Below are 15,923 nucleotides of genomic sequence, written 5' to 3'. Positions count from 1 at the left end.
GTGACATTTTACAACACATCACCTGGCAAGCTACAGCGCACGACATTGTTAACCTGATTCTACACCTCTGAATCACTGCCCATATCTCAGGTTTGCTCAGCGAGTCAAATAGGCGTAGTGTTCTGCCCATTGTTTTCTGTTTTCACAGATCAGAAAAACACCCTAATTAGAGGTTAGCAGCCAAGGTTAACAGTGGGGACAACACAAATGAATAAAGTCTTATTATCACCATAGGAGATTGCTTCTTCAGTTAATAAATCAAACGAAACAACACATAAAAGACAATCAATTCTAATTCACTTTAAAGTTCTTCACTTCATTTACATAGCACAATTTTAACAAACACCAGGTTTCCAAAGTGCTGCACATAAGGATAAAACAGAATAAATAGATAACACAATAAAAACACGATAAAAAGACGAGGAACCAAATAGAAAGATAAAAGCAATCAAATTAAAATGAAATTAAATAAATACAAAAGATAACTGAAATGCACTGCCAGCATACGGTAAAAAATATGAAAGTATGCAACTTGTGTTATAGTGGAATGTGGATAAATCATAAAGCTATGCAGTATAATGCTTGTGAGTGCCTTAGCTTGCTAACAAATAAATAACATTGGCTTTTTAACAGCTAAGTTGTCCTCTCTGGAAGAAATAAAGTGCTAAAATAATCCTTTGACATGCTTAAATGTTTTTAGCTAGCTATGTTAAATTTGTTAGCATTTCAGCCCTTGGTTGCAGATAGTGGTGCCGATTGTTTCCCCTCCCGTGGGTGTGTTTTCCAGTATATGATGTGTCGTGCTGTCTCTATGCGATGGATGTTAATTCCTAGTGCATTAGCTTACATTGTACACCCAGTCATTTGTTCATCACAATGAAAACACATCTCAGTTGAATCAAGTATGAGTACAGTGAGTGGGTAAATAGGTTAATTCTTATTTAAACAAAGATTATAATTACAAAATAGAAGCCCACTGAGATGGAGCAAGGCGAATAAAACCCCAAGATGTAGCTGGAGATGAAGACTGAAGGCAAACAAATAGACTCAGTCAGTCATGACATGGCCTGAAACCAGCTGGCGAGATGACCAGCAGAAACGAGAAACAGACTTGATGCTTATGTTAGAGCGACATGAGTATATAGCTTTGGAATGCTCTAAAAAGAGATGGTCTGATACCATTTTTTGTTTCCCAATACCGATTCCGATACCTGAACTTGCGTATCGGCAGATACTGAGTACTGATCCGTAACCAGTGTGTTATATATTTCATTATGTTTTAACAGCTGTATACTACTATCCCAGTATGGATGTGTATGATTTCTATCTTTCTTGTTGGTCTGGTTCAGGTTGAACTCTTTGTGAAACATGAACAAACACAAACAACGCCACAGAACTTTATTTTATCATCCAGTTTGACAGATGGTAATAACAGAAAAAGAACACAATAAACTACTTTAAAGTAGATTTTCTTCAAGGCTTTGTTACATGGTATCGGATCGGTGCATAAACTCCAGAACTTCCCGAGACCGATACTAGCGGTTTAGACAGTGTCAGAAACAATACCAATACTGGTATCGGAACATCTCTAGCTCTAACTATTAAAAAAAAAAAATGAAAGAAACCTTTACTTTCCTGTCAATTTAAAGCTAAAAATAATGCCCATCATTACGCTAGGGTAAGGCTCAAATTGCATTTTGAATCTGGATGTAATTGCTGTACAATAAGTTGCAAAAACACAGACAAGTTCAGAAGAGTTTCTAGCCATCCAGTAACCTCACTGACCTCGTAGGGACTGGTGTAACTACAGCATGCAGTCAGTCAGGTGGCCTGACTGGGAACTGCTATTGAAATGTGGGTTTGGTATTTGTAGTTGCGGTGAGTCCAGCTCTCTGCGTCATAAAGCATGTTTGAGTATTTTGGAGTTTTCAGTCAACCCTGAGCTTTGCCAATGTCTGTTTGGTGGATTTTTGGTGGATTCTTCCCCCCAATTATTTTATCCTTTCTAAAACCTATTATCTTCATGAAAGAGTGCTTGAAGATACCAAGCAAACCAAAAGGACTCTGTGTTTGTTTGTGTTCTTTTGTATATTTGAGTAAAAAAATGAAAGGGCCACCTTGGTAGACCTAAAGTACCTAATGCATGTCGTTGGTTTGGCAACAATGACAAACAGTGTTATAATGAATTTGCCTTACTGTATATGACAACACAGCTTGGGTTTCACAAATCATTCAGGCTGGTTTTTAATCTGAAAAAGACTTCTGTGATTATACAGTACTTTGAAGAAGTGGTCTGTAACTGTCCGTACATAATATAGAGAATAGGGTGGTGGCAGGCTCTAATTAAACCTTTAAATACATACATTTATTTGGCCACTTTGGTGTCAGCATTTAAAAAAAAATTGTGTTTTATTTTTTTAAGATACATTTTTGGGGCATTTCTACCTTCAATGGATGGGAAAGCTGAGATATGAAAGGGTCCCCCCCTTTCATATCTCAGCTTTCCCATCCATTAAAGGCATGCAGGAAACTGTCACATGTCAGACTCAAACACTGGACCTTCTGCGTTGAGGAATAAACCTCTGCATATGTGTGCCCTCGCTACCAACTGAGCAAACACCACGTGTTGTGAGAAGTTTTGTGACATCAAATAACTTTATTAATAAAAAGGATTAGCTAGCAATGCTTAATGCAGGATTTTAGAAACACTCAAGTCAAACCAAATTCCTCTAGTGCAACCCCTAAAATAACCAGATTGATTCAGGTGGAGAAATTCTAACCAATCTTCTGGGAATTTAAAAAGTCACATTTAAAGTCCTATGGCATGGAAATTTCACTTTATGATTTATTTTTAATTAGTATTTGTTCCCGTAGCCTGCCTATGGTCCCCCAGTGGTTAGAAATGGCAATAGGTGTAAACCGAGCCCTAGGTATCCTGCCTTGAGAAAAAGAAAGCTCAGATTGGCCGATCTGGAATCTTGCCTCCTTATGAGGCATTAGTATTAGGGGGACCACTAAGGTCTATATAAAAACATCCAAAGAGCACCATGTCATGGAACCTTTTAAAGACAATGACAATAAGGTAGATCAGTTTCAGCCACCATGTGTAGAGGTGGGCCATCAGGGCCACAAGGCCTTCTCCGCTGACCAAGAGATTGTCAGAATCAGCTAATTATATTTTTTATAATTTATTTATATATATATATATATATATATATATATATATATGTGCATTTCATAAATTAGAGCTTTCATCAGATGTCCCCTCTTTCCTGTCTCTAGTTGAAAAATCTACTTTGAGGCCTTCAGAATTTTGACCCCTCTGCTGTTTAAGCAAATATGGACAATTTTGTTGATTGTCATATTCTTTAGCCTATCGTATTTTGAGTTTGCCCTGTTGGGCGTATTCTTTGATAGGACAGAGTCTTCTGACTGGCCCCGCCACCTGCGTCGGTATTATTTGGACAAGTTAGCATACTGCATCGAGCAAAACTAGCTAACATCACATAACTGTAGCAGTATTGTTAGTTCAAGGTTTTTTAGAGTTTAAGATGTAAAGTTAATGAAAGAAAGGAGTGTGTACCTTTTTCTTCAAATGATGAGCAGCTTTTGGTAAGTTCAATGGTTGTTTTTTGCATTTTAGTTACATGATATTTCTAGCTGTTAGCCTACTGCTTGCTTTAGCTTGGTTGTTGCTGCTGGTGTTAAATATTTGAGCAGTGCCAGTGGCTGCTGTGCCTCTGTGTATGCGTGGTAGCATGTGTGTTGTTAAGCGCCAGCAGCTTAGCTGGAATTTGTGGGGAGGCCTGTTGATTCCTAATTATGCTATTTTGGGTTTTTAATTGCTTTGGGGTCATCATATGAGTAAATGTTCCAAGGCATTGTGGGTTTGTTTTAGTTTCTTTGGTAATTACATTAATTTGGACTATATGGGATGCAGCATCCTGCCACACTGCGCAAAAGTAATGGCTTCAGTCAGCGTGTATTCATGTTTCTGCAACAGTTCATTGGAACTCTCTAGGTTTTGAGCCTGGCGTTAAATCACTATATTCCATTGTCCCAGTGTCATGGTTAGGTTATTCAAGTGTTTTATAATTGCTGTAGAATGGTACTGAAGGGCCAGATGTAAAATACACGGCCCGTAGTTTGTCTGTAATTAAAGGAGATTAACTCCTTAGGTTTTAAAAATCCCTAGAAACAAAACCACAACATGACATCAGTGTTCTAAACACTAGTAGCATCTAGCTCTCCTGCTGATTAAGTTGCATTACAGTATTTAAAGGTAACATATGAAAAATCATTGGATTACTCAAAGTTAACAGTCAGGCAGATTAATGCATTATAGTGAAGGTGTTTACACATTTGTATGTGTTTATGTGATAAAAAGATATTAATATTCCCATAAAATGCTGCAGTCTGAAGAGTCCTTAAAAATCATTCAGGTCTCCTGTCAACTGACCCTTAAAATACACTCATCCACACACAGAAACACACATACGGTACTTACATTTATAGGATAATCTGGAATCATTTTTATGATAACAGGCTTGACTCCTTGCAGAGGAGGAAAGTGGCCTATTGACTGTTCTCAAAAGGGGGGAGGTTTGTGTTAATATTTGGCACAGATTCAGACATGCAAGAGACCCCCATCTCTTACTTTCCCCCGCTCCCTTTTATGTTTTGCTACAACTGAGGAACAGCATCCAGCCCGGTGTCAGGTATCAGAGGGTTGCAGTACGTCAGCTCTCATTTATACAGCTGTAAACAAAACAAACATTGTGCAAGAGAGGAACGCAGGATTGTTTTTCTGTTTGGATCCCTCCAGACTGACATGAGAAAGAGATTTATCCCCTGGAGGGGGTCCAAGGTTTAATTTGTTCATGCACAAGTGCTCACATACAAGGTTTTGGAAAACACTTGGCAGGATAACTTATGAATTAACATCACATGTAAGGCACGCGAGAGCTGTAACATTTTCCCCACTGGGCTGAAAATTCCTCTCATGGCTATATGAGCTGTTAACAGTGGCCCTGTGCTGCCACAGCACTCGTGAAATGTGTGTACCTCTAATACTTTCATACTTTTACAGCAATAAAACCATTTAAGACAAGAACATGGAAAGGGTGTAGAGCCTCACCAAGCTTTATTTACATGCGCACCATTTCTTATACAAACTAGATTACAATTCAAAATGGAATACACAGGAAAAATACCCACTAACATCAAGTCGAGAAGAAGCAAGATTAATAAAGGGTAAAATTCAAAGGGCAAAGTTCAGAGGGCGTTTGGATGGGAGCTGGCCTGGGCCTCTAAACAAGGATGGAAAGGGTCCAAGAGAACATAATGAAAGGAGGAACGCCCAAGAGATGATTAAGGTATCTAGTGGTATGTTTCTTCTATTTTTTTTTGCTTTTCTTAGCTTTAAAGTTGCACGTGTTGTGCTGAGGGTGTGTGTTTGTTGGGCACAAGAGGAGATAATCTGTGCCTGAATGAAGCAGTAGCACTGAGTGGTTGTGTGGAAGGCCTGCTCCACTATGACAAAGTGTAAACTATCTCCCCAAAGACCCAAAACATTTTACACTGAACAAAACTGTACAAAACGTAAGGAACACCCTCCTGCGATTGAGATTTGCAGATGATCAAGGATCAACAACTCCTCTTTAAATAAAAAAAGGCTCACAGGGCTCCCTGGTTTTACCTTGTCAGTCTTCTTCACAGGAGGAGTAAAGAGCTCCTAATACTTAGTACGGTCAGTGGAGATGAATCCAAATGATTAGCAATTCAGGTGATGGCTCAGGATTCCCCTTGCCAAAAAACATGTGAAAATGCTCTGGACATTTTTAGACAAGTGTGTAGGAAATTTCAGCTTGTTGTCAGATGTCCAAAACAATGACATCTGACATATGACCAAACGCTCACTGAGAGCACCAGGACGTGAACCTGCTGTACTCCACATGGAATAAAAACAAGTGTGAAGCTGAGGAACGTCCGTTAAACAGGCTTTCCCTGTGTCTGCCACAATGTGTACACACACTCCTGATAATTAACCCATTAATGCGAGAAGATGGTTCAAGTTCTGCTCTGTAAAGCCCTGATTTTAAAAATAGAAAGTGTGTGTGTTTGAGTGCTGAAGACACAGGGTTTTTCTCTATATTACAATTTTGTCGCAGGACGGCACCATTGGAAGGGTCTAAGGGTACAGCTAGGTCATGCACTAAACCTTAGATAGCACAGTAGATCATTCTAGCCAACCATGCACACATATTCTTCTGCTTTGTCCTCAAAGTGATATACACACATCTGTACACTATTATACAGATACGCAGCGGGGCATACACTTCATATCGCTGAAGAAGAGAAGAGATACCAGGGTGTCCAGATGCTACAACAATGGTGCTTTCCACCATTCGTCCATTTTATCTGGTTCAACAATGAATTAGCTGGTAACAGTGTTCCCTCCCACCGGGCGTGTAACGTTGTTCATTATTTCTTCAACTTTACCTTCAGAGGTATCACAAAATCCAAGGGTCAAGTACTACATGAGTATATAAGTACAAACAGCGAGTATATATGCATTTCACACAATTCATAATGCATAAATACAAACATGCATACAGTCTGCTGTGCTGTATGCACCATGATGGGTTAGTGAGGGATTACACATTCTTGTGAGATTAATTCAACAGAAATAAACTCCACAGATGAGCACGCACGCACGCACACGTTAACATGTACTCAGGAGATACAGGAAGTCACCTGCAGGAGCATGAGGCGTGTCCATGAAGGGGAGGGGGGGTTGTATGTGTGTCACAAGTCCGACAAGAGAAAGGAAACAAAACAATGACGGCAAAAACAAAAAAATAAAAGACCGCGTGAAGTCTTCATCCTGAAATTTATCTTCCTTCCTCATCTTGACGGCCAAAAGTTCACAGGTTACAAGTTCACAAACACAAAGCATTACTGTTTTTATCAAGAAATGTTAAAATACCATTCGAATGTGACTTGATGTTACTTAAAGGGAAGCCTCCCTTTTCCCCCCTGAGTGATTCTATATATGCATAAGAAGCCCAACAAGCTCATGACAAGAAAACAGCAGAGCTTAACACAAATCCCTGGTATTACTTCTTCTATCTATGTGTGTGCATGTGTGTGTATGTGCTGTGATTTGGCTGCCAGCATATCCTACTATTTGTTTCAAGTAATTTGGCGATATACAGAGTTAGCTTATTGTTTTTATTCGAGAAACAAATGGCTTCTAGAGGAATGAGCCTAAAACCCTGCTCCTCTCGGCCCCCCGCCGCCGCTGCCGCCTACAGGTTCAACCACGCCGTGCTACAAGTGGCTGCAGCTTTGGGTTTCTGCAGGTCGTGGGTAAAAACGAAAAGAACACCAACAAACTCAATGCACGGCTTGCTCTCGGCAGGATTCAACACTGTTTACATAGCACCTGTAATGGCGTGGAAATGTTCACAACCCTAGGACACAGGTATCCATTTTGGCTACATATATGCAGTGATAAACGACCTCAACAGAAGTCACCAGAAGTTAAGAAATCTAAGAAAAGACAGACAAGATCTTACCTCCTCCTCTGGAACTTTACACTGCCCTGCACTGTACAAATATCCGTAAAAGAGATGTACTTCCTCTAGTCTTTTTTCATATTTTTGATTACAGTTAGATGTACACACAAGACAGAAAATATTTTTGTAATATTTAGCTAATTGCAATATAACCCTCATTACGCAGCGTTTAATTGATTTCAAGGAATTCATAAGAATAAAACTGGAAGTGCATGGCATTCAATTGAGAATATTCCATTTCTAAGGGTTTGAAAGTTTTCCAAACTGGGGCAAAGGGTAGGTTTGTCTGTTTGTTTGTTTGCATGTACTGTATGCGCGGCCACTCAGCCAGTAAGATACTCCATTTCCATCTTTTCATTTCATCAATGCACCAATTCTTTATGTAAAGACGTGTGTGATGCAGAAGTAATTATGATAAAACAGGAAATCCAACTAAACAAACACTGAACATTTAAAATCATTAAGTGAGAACAGAGGTACATTCTTTTTCAACATAACATCCCAGGAAACCCCGAATCAGATTTACAATCTTGATTTTTTCACTTTATTCTTTTTCTTTTGTCTTCAACGAGAACAACTGCACCGGGCACTCCTTCAATCTTTTGCATGATATTTAGTCGTCGTATTCCACCTGAAAACCCTTCTGATAAAGGAGTGTTTCTTTGATATCAACAGACTGGGTGTCAAAGGAAAATTGCATAATTCTAAGATTTGTGAGTTTGACATAGTTTTCTTTTTTGTGGTAGTTGACAGGATGCTTTGAGGGCTGATGTGCAGTATCTCTACAGTCTGTGGGATTTTTCATGGTTCACCAGTGTGGGAGCAAAGGTAAAGATCTCGAGAGGATGTCTTCTTCTGTAAACACAGGGTTCATATTTTACGTTGTGCTGATGGCAGGTTTGGCAAAAAGGATGTTGTGTGTCTGATCTTCTCTTGCACTACACAGTTCAGACCTGGAGAGATAAAGGATGAGATGATTATGTCTCAGTGCTGTACTAAAAGCAAGGATAAATCTCTTCTGTTGTGAAGTCAAGTTTCTGCCACGGATGCACCGAGCAGGTCGGGTAGTGTTCACCAGTCCACCTTTTGTTATTTCATGCTCATTTGCAGCAGTAGACTACATAAAGTTAACACTGGTACTTCTGTATTTGTTTTACAATAAATGCATGTTAATGTGAAAGCAGAGGTATTTATTTGCTGTAAAAGAAGTGTTGACAGTAACTTTTGCTTTTAGCTAACATTTCAAAGATTTCCTCCATAAACTTTTTTGCACTTTTTGTGGGAACATTGTTTTGACACTTTGCATACATAAAATGTATTATATCTATCGATTATATGTTGAACAAATCTTGTTATATGAGAACAGCCCAGGAAATGAGGACTGATACAGTTCATAAAAAATAAACTTTTAGCAAGTGCATTTGGAAAAGAAACTAGTGGAGAGCAGTTATAGTAGGTTAGTGTAAAGATGCAGAGGCATGTAATTTCACTGAGAGAATTTTTCTGTCTGATTTACAGGACGCGTGCAGCATAGATTTAAGACAACATCTTAGTGCTTTTTCTTCATGTCTGTATCTGTTAACATCAGTCATTCTACAAAAAAGATAAACCTTCAAAACAATTTAGATAACAATGATGATATAGATGATTTTGACAAGCCTAGAAAGCATCTGGGTGTGTGAATGTTTACACTTAGTACACTGTCATGTTAGCTTACAGAGATTTTAAACACAGATACCTTTTACAGATTTTACATTTTGGAAAAAATGGCACTAGTATCAGATCTGTCCTTGGCAGTTGGCTGTACCCTGAGTGTTGGTGTCGGAATCGGGAGAGAAAAGGTTGGATCAGTGCATCCTTATTTACTTCATCTAAATATGATCACTTTGCTTAAATGCCACAGGACTTACACCCATTTACAAAACACTCAAACATACACACCTGCTCTGCTCCTCCCTCTTGACCTTCTCAGCCGGGTACCCAGCTCTGAGAGTTCTGCTTGGTGCTCTTGAAGTTGCCGACCCCATTCATGTTTGCCAGAGAGTCAAAGTTAAAGTCCAGGCCATCTGCGTCCATCAGCTCATTCCTGATGATGGAGTCCATATCACACTCTAGGCTGCTGTTGAACATGTCCAAGTCCAGATCTGTAGGAAAACGGTCCTGGCAGATCCCTCCGCTGCCGCTAACTGTTCCGTTTAGGAAGATCGAGGTGTCAATCTGCATGGAAGAGGAACAATTTCCTCCCAAGGGTGAGAGTAGGAGCTGCTGCTTGGCATTAGCCAGAGCGTTCGCCTCGTTGGCTAGGTTCAGGCCTCCGTTTAAAGGCCTTAGGGAGCTCTGGTTGTGGTTGTTACCTTGCAGTATTTCCCCTTGGCTGACCTGAAGTCCGCCAGTGGTCCCAAAGGTCATTACGGGATCATTACGGAGCATGAGTCCACGGCGAGTGTTTTTGGAAATGACTGCTGCGGCACTGGCCTGTGACATCAGTGGGTCAGACTGGGTCATCATGACATCGCTGTGGCTGTGGCTGTCAGAGTTGAGCAGGTCTTGTAGTGTCTGGCTGCCAAAGCGAGACAGACTTATAGTGGAGAAAGAGGTCTGTTTGTTCTCCTGGATAGTCTGCATGGGGGATGGACGCAGAGAGGAGACTGTTGTGTGGGGGCCAAAGATGGAGTTACTGTAACCATTAACTCCACCGTTAGAAGAAGAGTTAGTAGAGGGAGAGGAGGTGGAGGAAGGTGAGCATAGCCCATTAAGTTTGGACCCAAAATTGAACCCTGAGGAACCATTTGGAGCGGCGGGTAATGAGACGGTTGGCACCAGATTGATATTATCCAGCAACTCATCCATCAGGTCATCTGTGAGTCCGTCATTCAGGTTCATTGTACCTGCCAGGTCTGCCAGGCGGGGTAGCTCAGGCGGCACAGCCTTCCCGTTGGTTGTGGCGTTGCTGGGAGACAGTTCTCTGCCAGGGCTGGAGTAGAGCATAGGCGAGAGAGGAGGCTCATCATCAGGCACCTCATCTAGCTCCGGGTTGGCCAGAATGGGTGAGAGGCGACCGCTAAGTGTGCTGGCGTTGGAATTAGTGCGGGAGCGGAAGTCTGTCCAAGCGTCCAGCTCCTCGCTGCTGCGCGATGTTGGGCTTCCAGGCCACTTGGAAAGACCTGAAGGACTGTCTCCGCCGCCTTCTCCACCTGCAGCGGCTGCTGCCTGCAGAGCTGCCTTCTTCTTGGCTGCACGGCCACGGGCTGACTTAGTGTACTTGTTACTGTTGTCCATGGAGACTGCACGGCGGCGAGGAGCCTTGCCACCCTTCCCTCCCTCTGGGTTGATCATCCACCAGGAACTCTTCCCTGTTCCCTCGTTCTGGACACGGATAAAGCGGCTGTGGAGGGAAAGATTGTGCCTGATGGAGTTCTGTAACACAAAGGAAAGAAAGAGAAGAGACCTTGTTGAGAGATGTGTGTAAAATCCCTTTACTAAAACTATGACTGGCATCAATATTGAGTTGTTGTATTCTTTCTTTCCTTTTACCAATACAACATTTAATAATGAATACCTCTCTTTGGGCCAAACAACACTGGTCCATAAACCACCCACTACTACTGATTCTGCACCAATGTAAACAGTTGCTCCGGTGACCAGACACACAACAAAGCAAAAATGTAATTGTTTCAATTGTTCATCCACTAAATAGACACAAATTAGCACATTACCATGCAGCAGCACTTAGCGCTGATATCTGCATTGTTCCCCTGTAGCTTTTGTGTTGTGTGTATAAGGAACAAAACAGAGACAGTGGTTTATAATCAAGAGTTTCCTCAATTATGAATGACGCATACTGTGTAGCTGAAGGAGTTTAATTTTATGTTAGATCATGTGTGTTTGTGCGTTTCTGTGTGTGAGTCTTGTCTGGGTTACTATATTGATCAACTCCAGCCCTAAAGGCTCATTGTGATGGAACTGCGTGACAGCCTCTGCTAATGATCAAGAGTTTTATTCACAACAGAGATGTATGTACTCATTAAAAGGCCCAAACTTCCATATTCCATCCCTGTTGAATCACATTTTGCTTCACTGCTTGCTTTATCGACATGATCAGGAAGACATTCTTTGTTATTTTACACTGATGTTGTAGCAGTTAAACACAGGAATGCACTGCTCTAGAGATGAAAATGTCTGTTGGTCCGTCCACCACTTTGGTGCAGACAGACAGAACTTAACATCTATTAGATGGATTTCCCTGCAATTTTGCACAGACAGACATTCATTGTTCCCAGGGGATGGAGCCTACTGACTTTGATGATTCCCTGACTTTTCCTCTATGCTGAATTAAGCATTAAGTTCAAAGCACCGCTATGTCTTATTACAGCCTCACAGAGCTCTTAAGTCTCCTAGGGTTGATTAGTTATGATGGGCAAAACGATTTCTAAAAGGCCCAATTTCCATATACAATTCTTTTTAATGTAAATATGCATCCATTGTTTACAGTTGGATCCTTCTTTAAACTTCTTTGTCACATTTCAGTCCAACTAATAATTGCATTGTTAGTCCTGGGGGAAGGCAGTTATAGTCAGAGAACTACAAGAAGAGAGCAGGATCTGATGGAATCATTAATGAACCATCAGGGATTTTAGACTTATGTCACAAGGTGAGAAAAGAGGTAGAGGCCAGGAGACCATGTCACTATTTCATGAAAGTGCAGCACTATTTAAACAAGCTTAGATCTAGTAAGTTATAATGTTGCATGTCATAATGGGTTTCCAATTGTACAATATAAAGGATTCTCAAAAAATGCTAAAACTGTAGAGATGTCATTCCAACTGGTCTTCACTAATTGATTAGTGTAGATTAAAAGAAAGATTGTATGATGTAAGCACTGACTCAAAATTCCAACTTCTGTGATCTGAAAATTACACCCATGCACATGAGCATCTGGAAAATCCCCTAGTTTACACTAATGGAGACACAGATACACAAATACTTACACTCAGCCATCTGGTTAGTTAAAAAAGACATAATTTCATGGTTCTTGTATGACAGCATATAATGATACAAAAATGTATCATATTTATATATATATATAAACAAAAGTGCTCATACCTTTAGTCACATTCTCAAATATCAACTCAGAGTATCAAGACATAACTGTAATCCTCCTTGTTTTATGCCCTGCAACCTACTGAAGGCCTTGTTGAATTCATTATTATTGCCTCAGTCTCCTTCTCTGTCCATACCCCCTTCCTCTTCCGCAGTTTCTGTTGTTTCACAAACACATAGTTCTTATGGGCCCTGAGGGATTCTGGGGCTATGTTATATCCTCCCATATAAACAACCCAACTGCCATCCACAACATACACATACCTCTCTGTTTTCCTCCCGTGTATATTTTTACTCTCTAAAACGGAAAAGATTTCTGGGTTCCAAAATGCAAGGGCCAGAGTCTTGTAGTTTTTGTGGGAAGCACAATATTGTTTTCCACGAAGCAATCTCGTCTTTCCTGGGCAACAGTTTACAGACAATTTGGTTTGGATTGTTATTCTGGTCAAAGGGAGTTCAATCAGAGAAGAGAAAGAGAAGCTTAAGTTACGTGTGTGTGGGTGTGGGTGTGGGTGTGGGTTAGTTGTATGTAAATCTCCGGTTTTGTATTTGCAGGCCCTTAAGTGTTTTGCAATTGGAAATGCAAAAGTTCTTTCTGCAGGACTGTATGCTTTTTGTGACCACTGCTGTGCATTAGCAAACACATAAAAAGTTTAATCATGAATGGTGTTTCCCAAGTACGCATGTGTGCGTGTGTATACTCTGCAATGAGGTAAGATGAGAAGAGATACCAGGGAGACCAGTGTTTATCCTCTGCCAGCATCTCTCGAGGCAGGGACTGACTGGCACCAAAAATTGGCCCAGGCAGTTTGGCCCAGACCGGCCCAACACATAAGATCACAAACACCATCCCTCCTTCCGTCTCCTCTGAATATGTTTACCAACTCCTTCTCCTTAAAACTACTAACGACATGTAATGAGTAAGCAAGAATCACTTAGAGTTGACCCATAAAAAGTGCCATATATATATTTATATGGCACTTTTTCACTTTTTTATATATATAATCATTTCACGACTTAAGAGGCCCTGTGCTTTAATTTGAGGAGATCTATCATGAGTTTTTGTCTGCCAATTACTATTATTAAGATTTAGGGTACTTTGTTGAATGAAAAGTTACCTAATAAAGCCTTATAATCAGTCATCAGTCAAGACTCCCAATACCCGCATACTTAGCCAAACTAATGCACTATTATCACATAACGCACTGTTACGGACTAGTCCATTTCAATGTGAAAGTAGGGGGTGTATGTGTAAGGACAGAAAACCTAGCCTAAATTAAAATGTTTTGGGCCAGCCCAGTGTCAATTAAAAAAACGATAGGCCACCAATCTAGGCCTACAACTTTTATTTTTATTTTATAAATGTGTGTCTGCAGTTGGCCAAAAAAGCATGTTGGCCAACCGGGAAAGCCAGATGGCCAGTCCGCCCTTGTCTCGAGGCATGACGCAATGCTGCTTTTTTACAAAACATTTTACACGCACACACGCTGAATGTTTCCAGCTGCTGAGGAGATGTCAATACAGGCAGCCTCCAACTGAGCTTTAAGACGTAGATGTGACGTGAGCAACATGTCTGAAAGTTGTAAGTCTTCTGGTAGCTGGGCCAAGAGAAATCTGTCATTCCGAATCAGCAGAGACGGAGAGCGTAGTTATATGTAAGGAGATAACATAGGCACAGGTTAACTATTGTTAACTAAAATGATTTAGTTAACATTAGTAATTAAACCTAAACAGGTAATGTAAATCCAAACTGCCTGCGAGCTTATCCTGTAAGCTACTGTTCAATAATTCCTCTACTATGCAACAGTAAGCTAAGTCGCGTCATCATGACTCAATCTTTAGCCTATTTAAAAAAAAATGTCTGCTACGGGGCAATAATGTGAAATACAAGGTAACGGAGCTTTTTATACATTGTCGTGTTTCTTTTAAAATAAACAATGGACAAATAGTCGTTAAACGCTTCAGATGTAAAGTCATTTGACGTTAAGTTTTAGGTGACGTCAAAATAAATTTCGATGTCAATGGAATGCTAACGGTGGGTGAGTGCTAGGTAGCATCAAAATGGCACCATAGGAGCTATGCTTAGTGGAGGCTGGCTTACCCCCTTGGCCAGAACCTTACACTTCATCAATACGTCTTCTTACACCAGCGTCATCCCTGCAAGCACTGAATCATTTCCAAGATCTCCAAGATATATTTTATGCAAAGACACATTTTAAAAATGTAATTTTCCGTAGCTCAAAGCACCACAAACTAAATTGTATTCACCTCAGAGGTATTGGGATAGAGCAGAAGCAAATCATACCTCCCAGGAGTTCATTAAACTACTCTTAAATCACAACTGAGTTTGATAACAGCCTTAATACTAAACGTAACTGAACCCTGGGGGCGCGGATGTGAAAAAAGAGTCTCCAAAGGCATTGTGTGTACAATATATTAGGAAATGTTTTATATTACACAGGGGAGTTTCTTCTTTTGTGCAATCTAAATTGCATCCCCTCCCTAACATCTTCCTAGAAACTAGAAAGATGCAATAGCTAAAATCAATAGGGCAGTAGTTGTAGCAGTGCTTCAGGTGTGATTAAATAAACAGGACTATAAATGTTTTGTTATTTGCAGAATGTATGCACTCCATGCTTTGATTTTCTCTCTGAACCCAGTTGGGTCCCGGTTTGCACAAGTTTTGCATGTTTTTTTTCCCCCATTGTTTTTTTTAATGCCAACCTTATAATCTGTTTAATGTCATGCTTAATGTATGGGATGTCTATCGCAATATTCTTGACATATATTCAACTAACATGCATGGTTTATTTTTATTTGTTTATTTATAAAAAAAAGACTTGGGTTTTTAATTGGGCTTGGGCCCAAAACTGTGGCCATGGTTCAGGCTCAGGTCGGGTTTGGACACAAACTATGTGGGCTCGTACACAGTCGGGGCCTGATGTTTTGTGCCAGGTCATGACTTTACTTGCTGCTAGCTGTAGCCTCATATTTAGTGTATAATAGCGTGATATTTTCATCTAGCTTTCGATATGAATGCAAATGCATGTATCTCCCAAAATTTCAAACTATTCCTTTAACAAAGTAAATTTGTTTTAGCTGGTCTAAACTGGTCTATGAAACAGTGGGTCAACAGATTATTATTGTATAATCTGTTGACCCAGTATAAGCGCACACACACACACACACACACACACACACACACACACACACACACACACACACACACACACACACACACAC

The 15,923-nt window shown here is 40.4% G+C and overlaps 1 protein-coding gene across 1 annotated transcript in view; it reads right to left on the bottom strand.

Moving 5' to 3' along the window:
* Nucleotides 1-5,113: 5,113 nt before the first annotated feature.
* Nucleotides 5,114-15,923, bottom strand: part of foxo3b (forkhead box O3b) — a 45,560-nt gene continuing 34,750 nt past the window's right edge. Inside the window, exons 3-4 of the mRNA XM_034900613.1 lie at nt 9,522-10,997; nt 5,114-8,533 (exon numbers count right to left, since the gene is read on the bottom strand). Of these exons, the coding sequence (XP_034756504.1) occupies nt 9,549-10,997 (1,449 nt within the window). The 3' untranslated portion in view covers nt 5,114-8,533; nt 9,522-9,548. The remainder of the gene's footprint in view (nt 8,534-9,521; nt 10,998-15,923) is intronic.

The sequence above is a fragment of the Etheostoma cragini genome, chromosome 18 (assembly GCF_013103735.1).
Source record: "Etheostoma cragini isolate CJK2018 chromosome 18, CSU_Ecrag_1.0, whole genome shotgun sequence".
NCBI classification, from domain to species: domain Eukaryota; kingdom Metazoa; phylum Chordata; class Actinopteri; order Perciformes; family Percidae; genus Etheostoma; species Etheostoma cragini.
The sequence above is the reverse complement of the archived record's forward strand: the minus strand, read 5'-3'. Positions and strand labels throughout refer to the sequence as shown.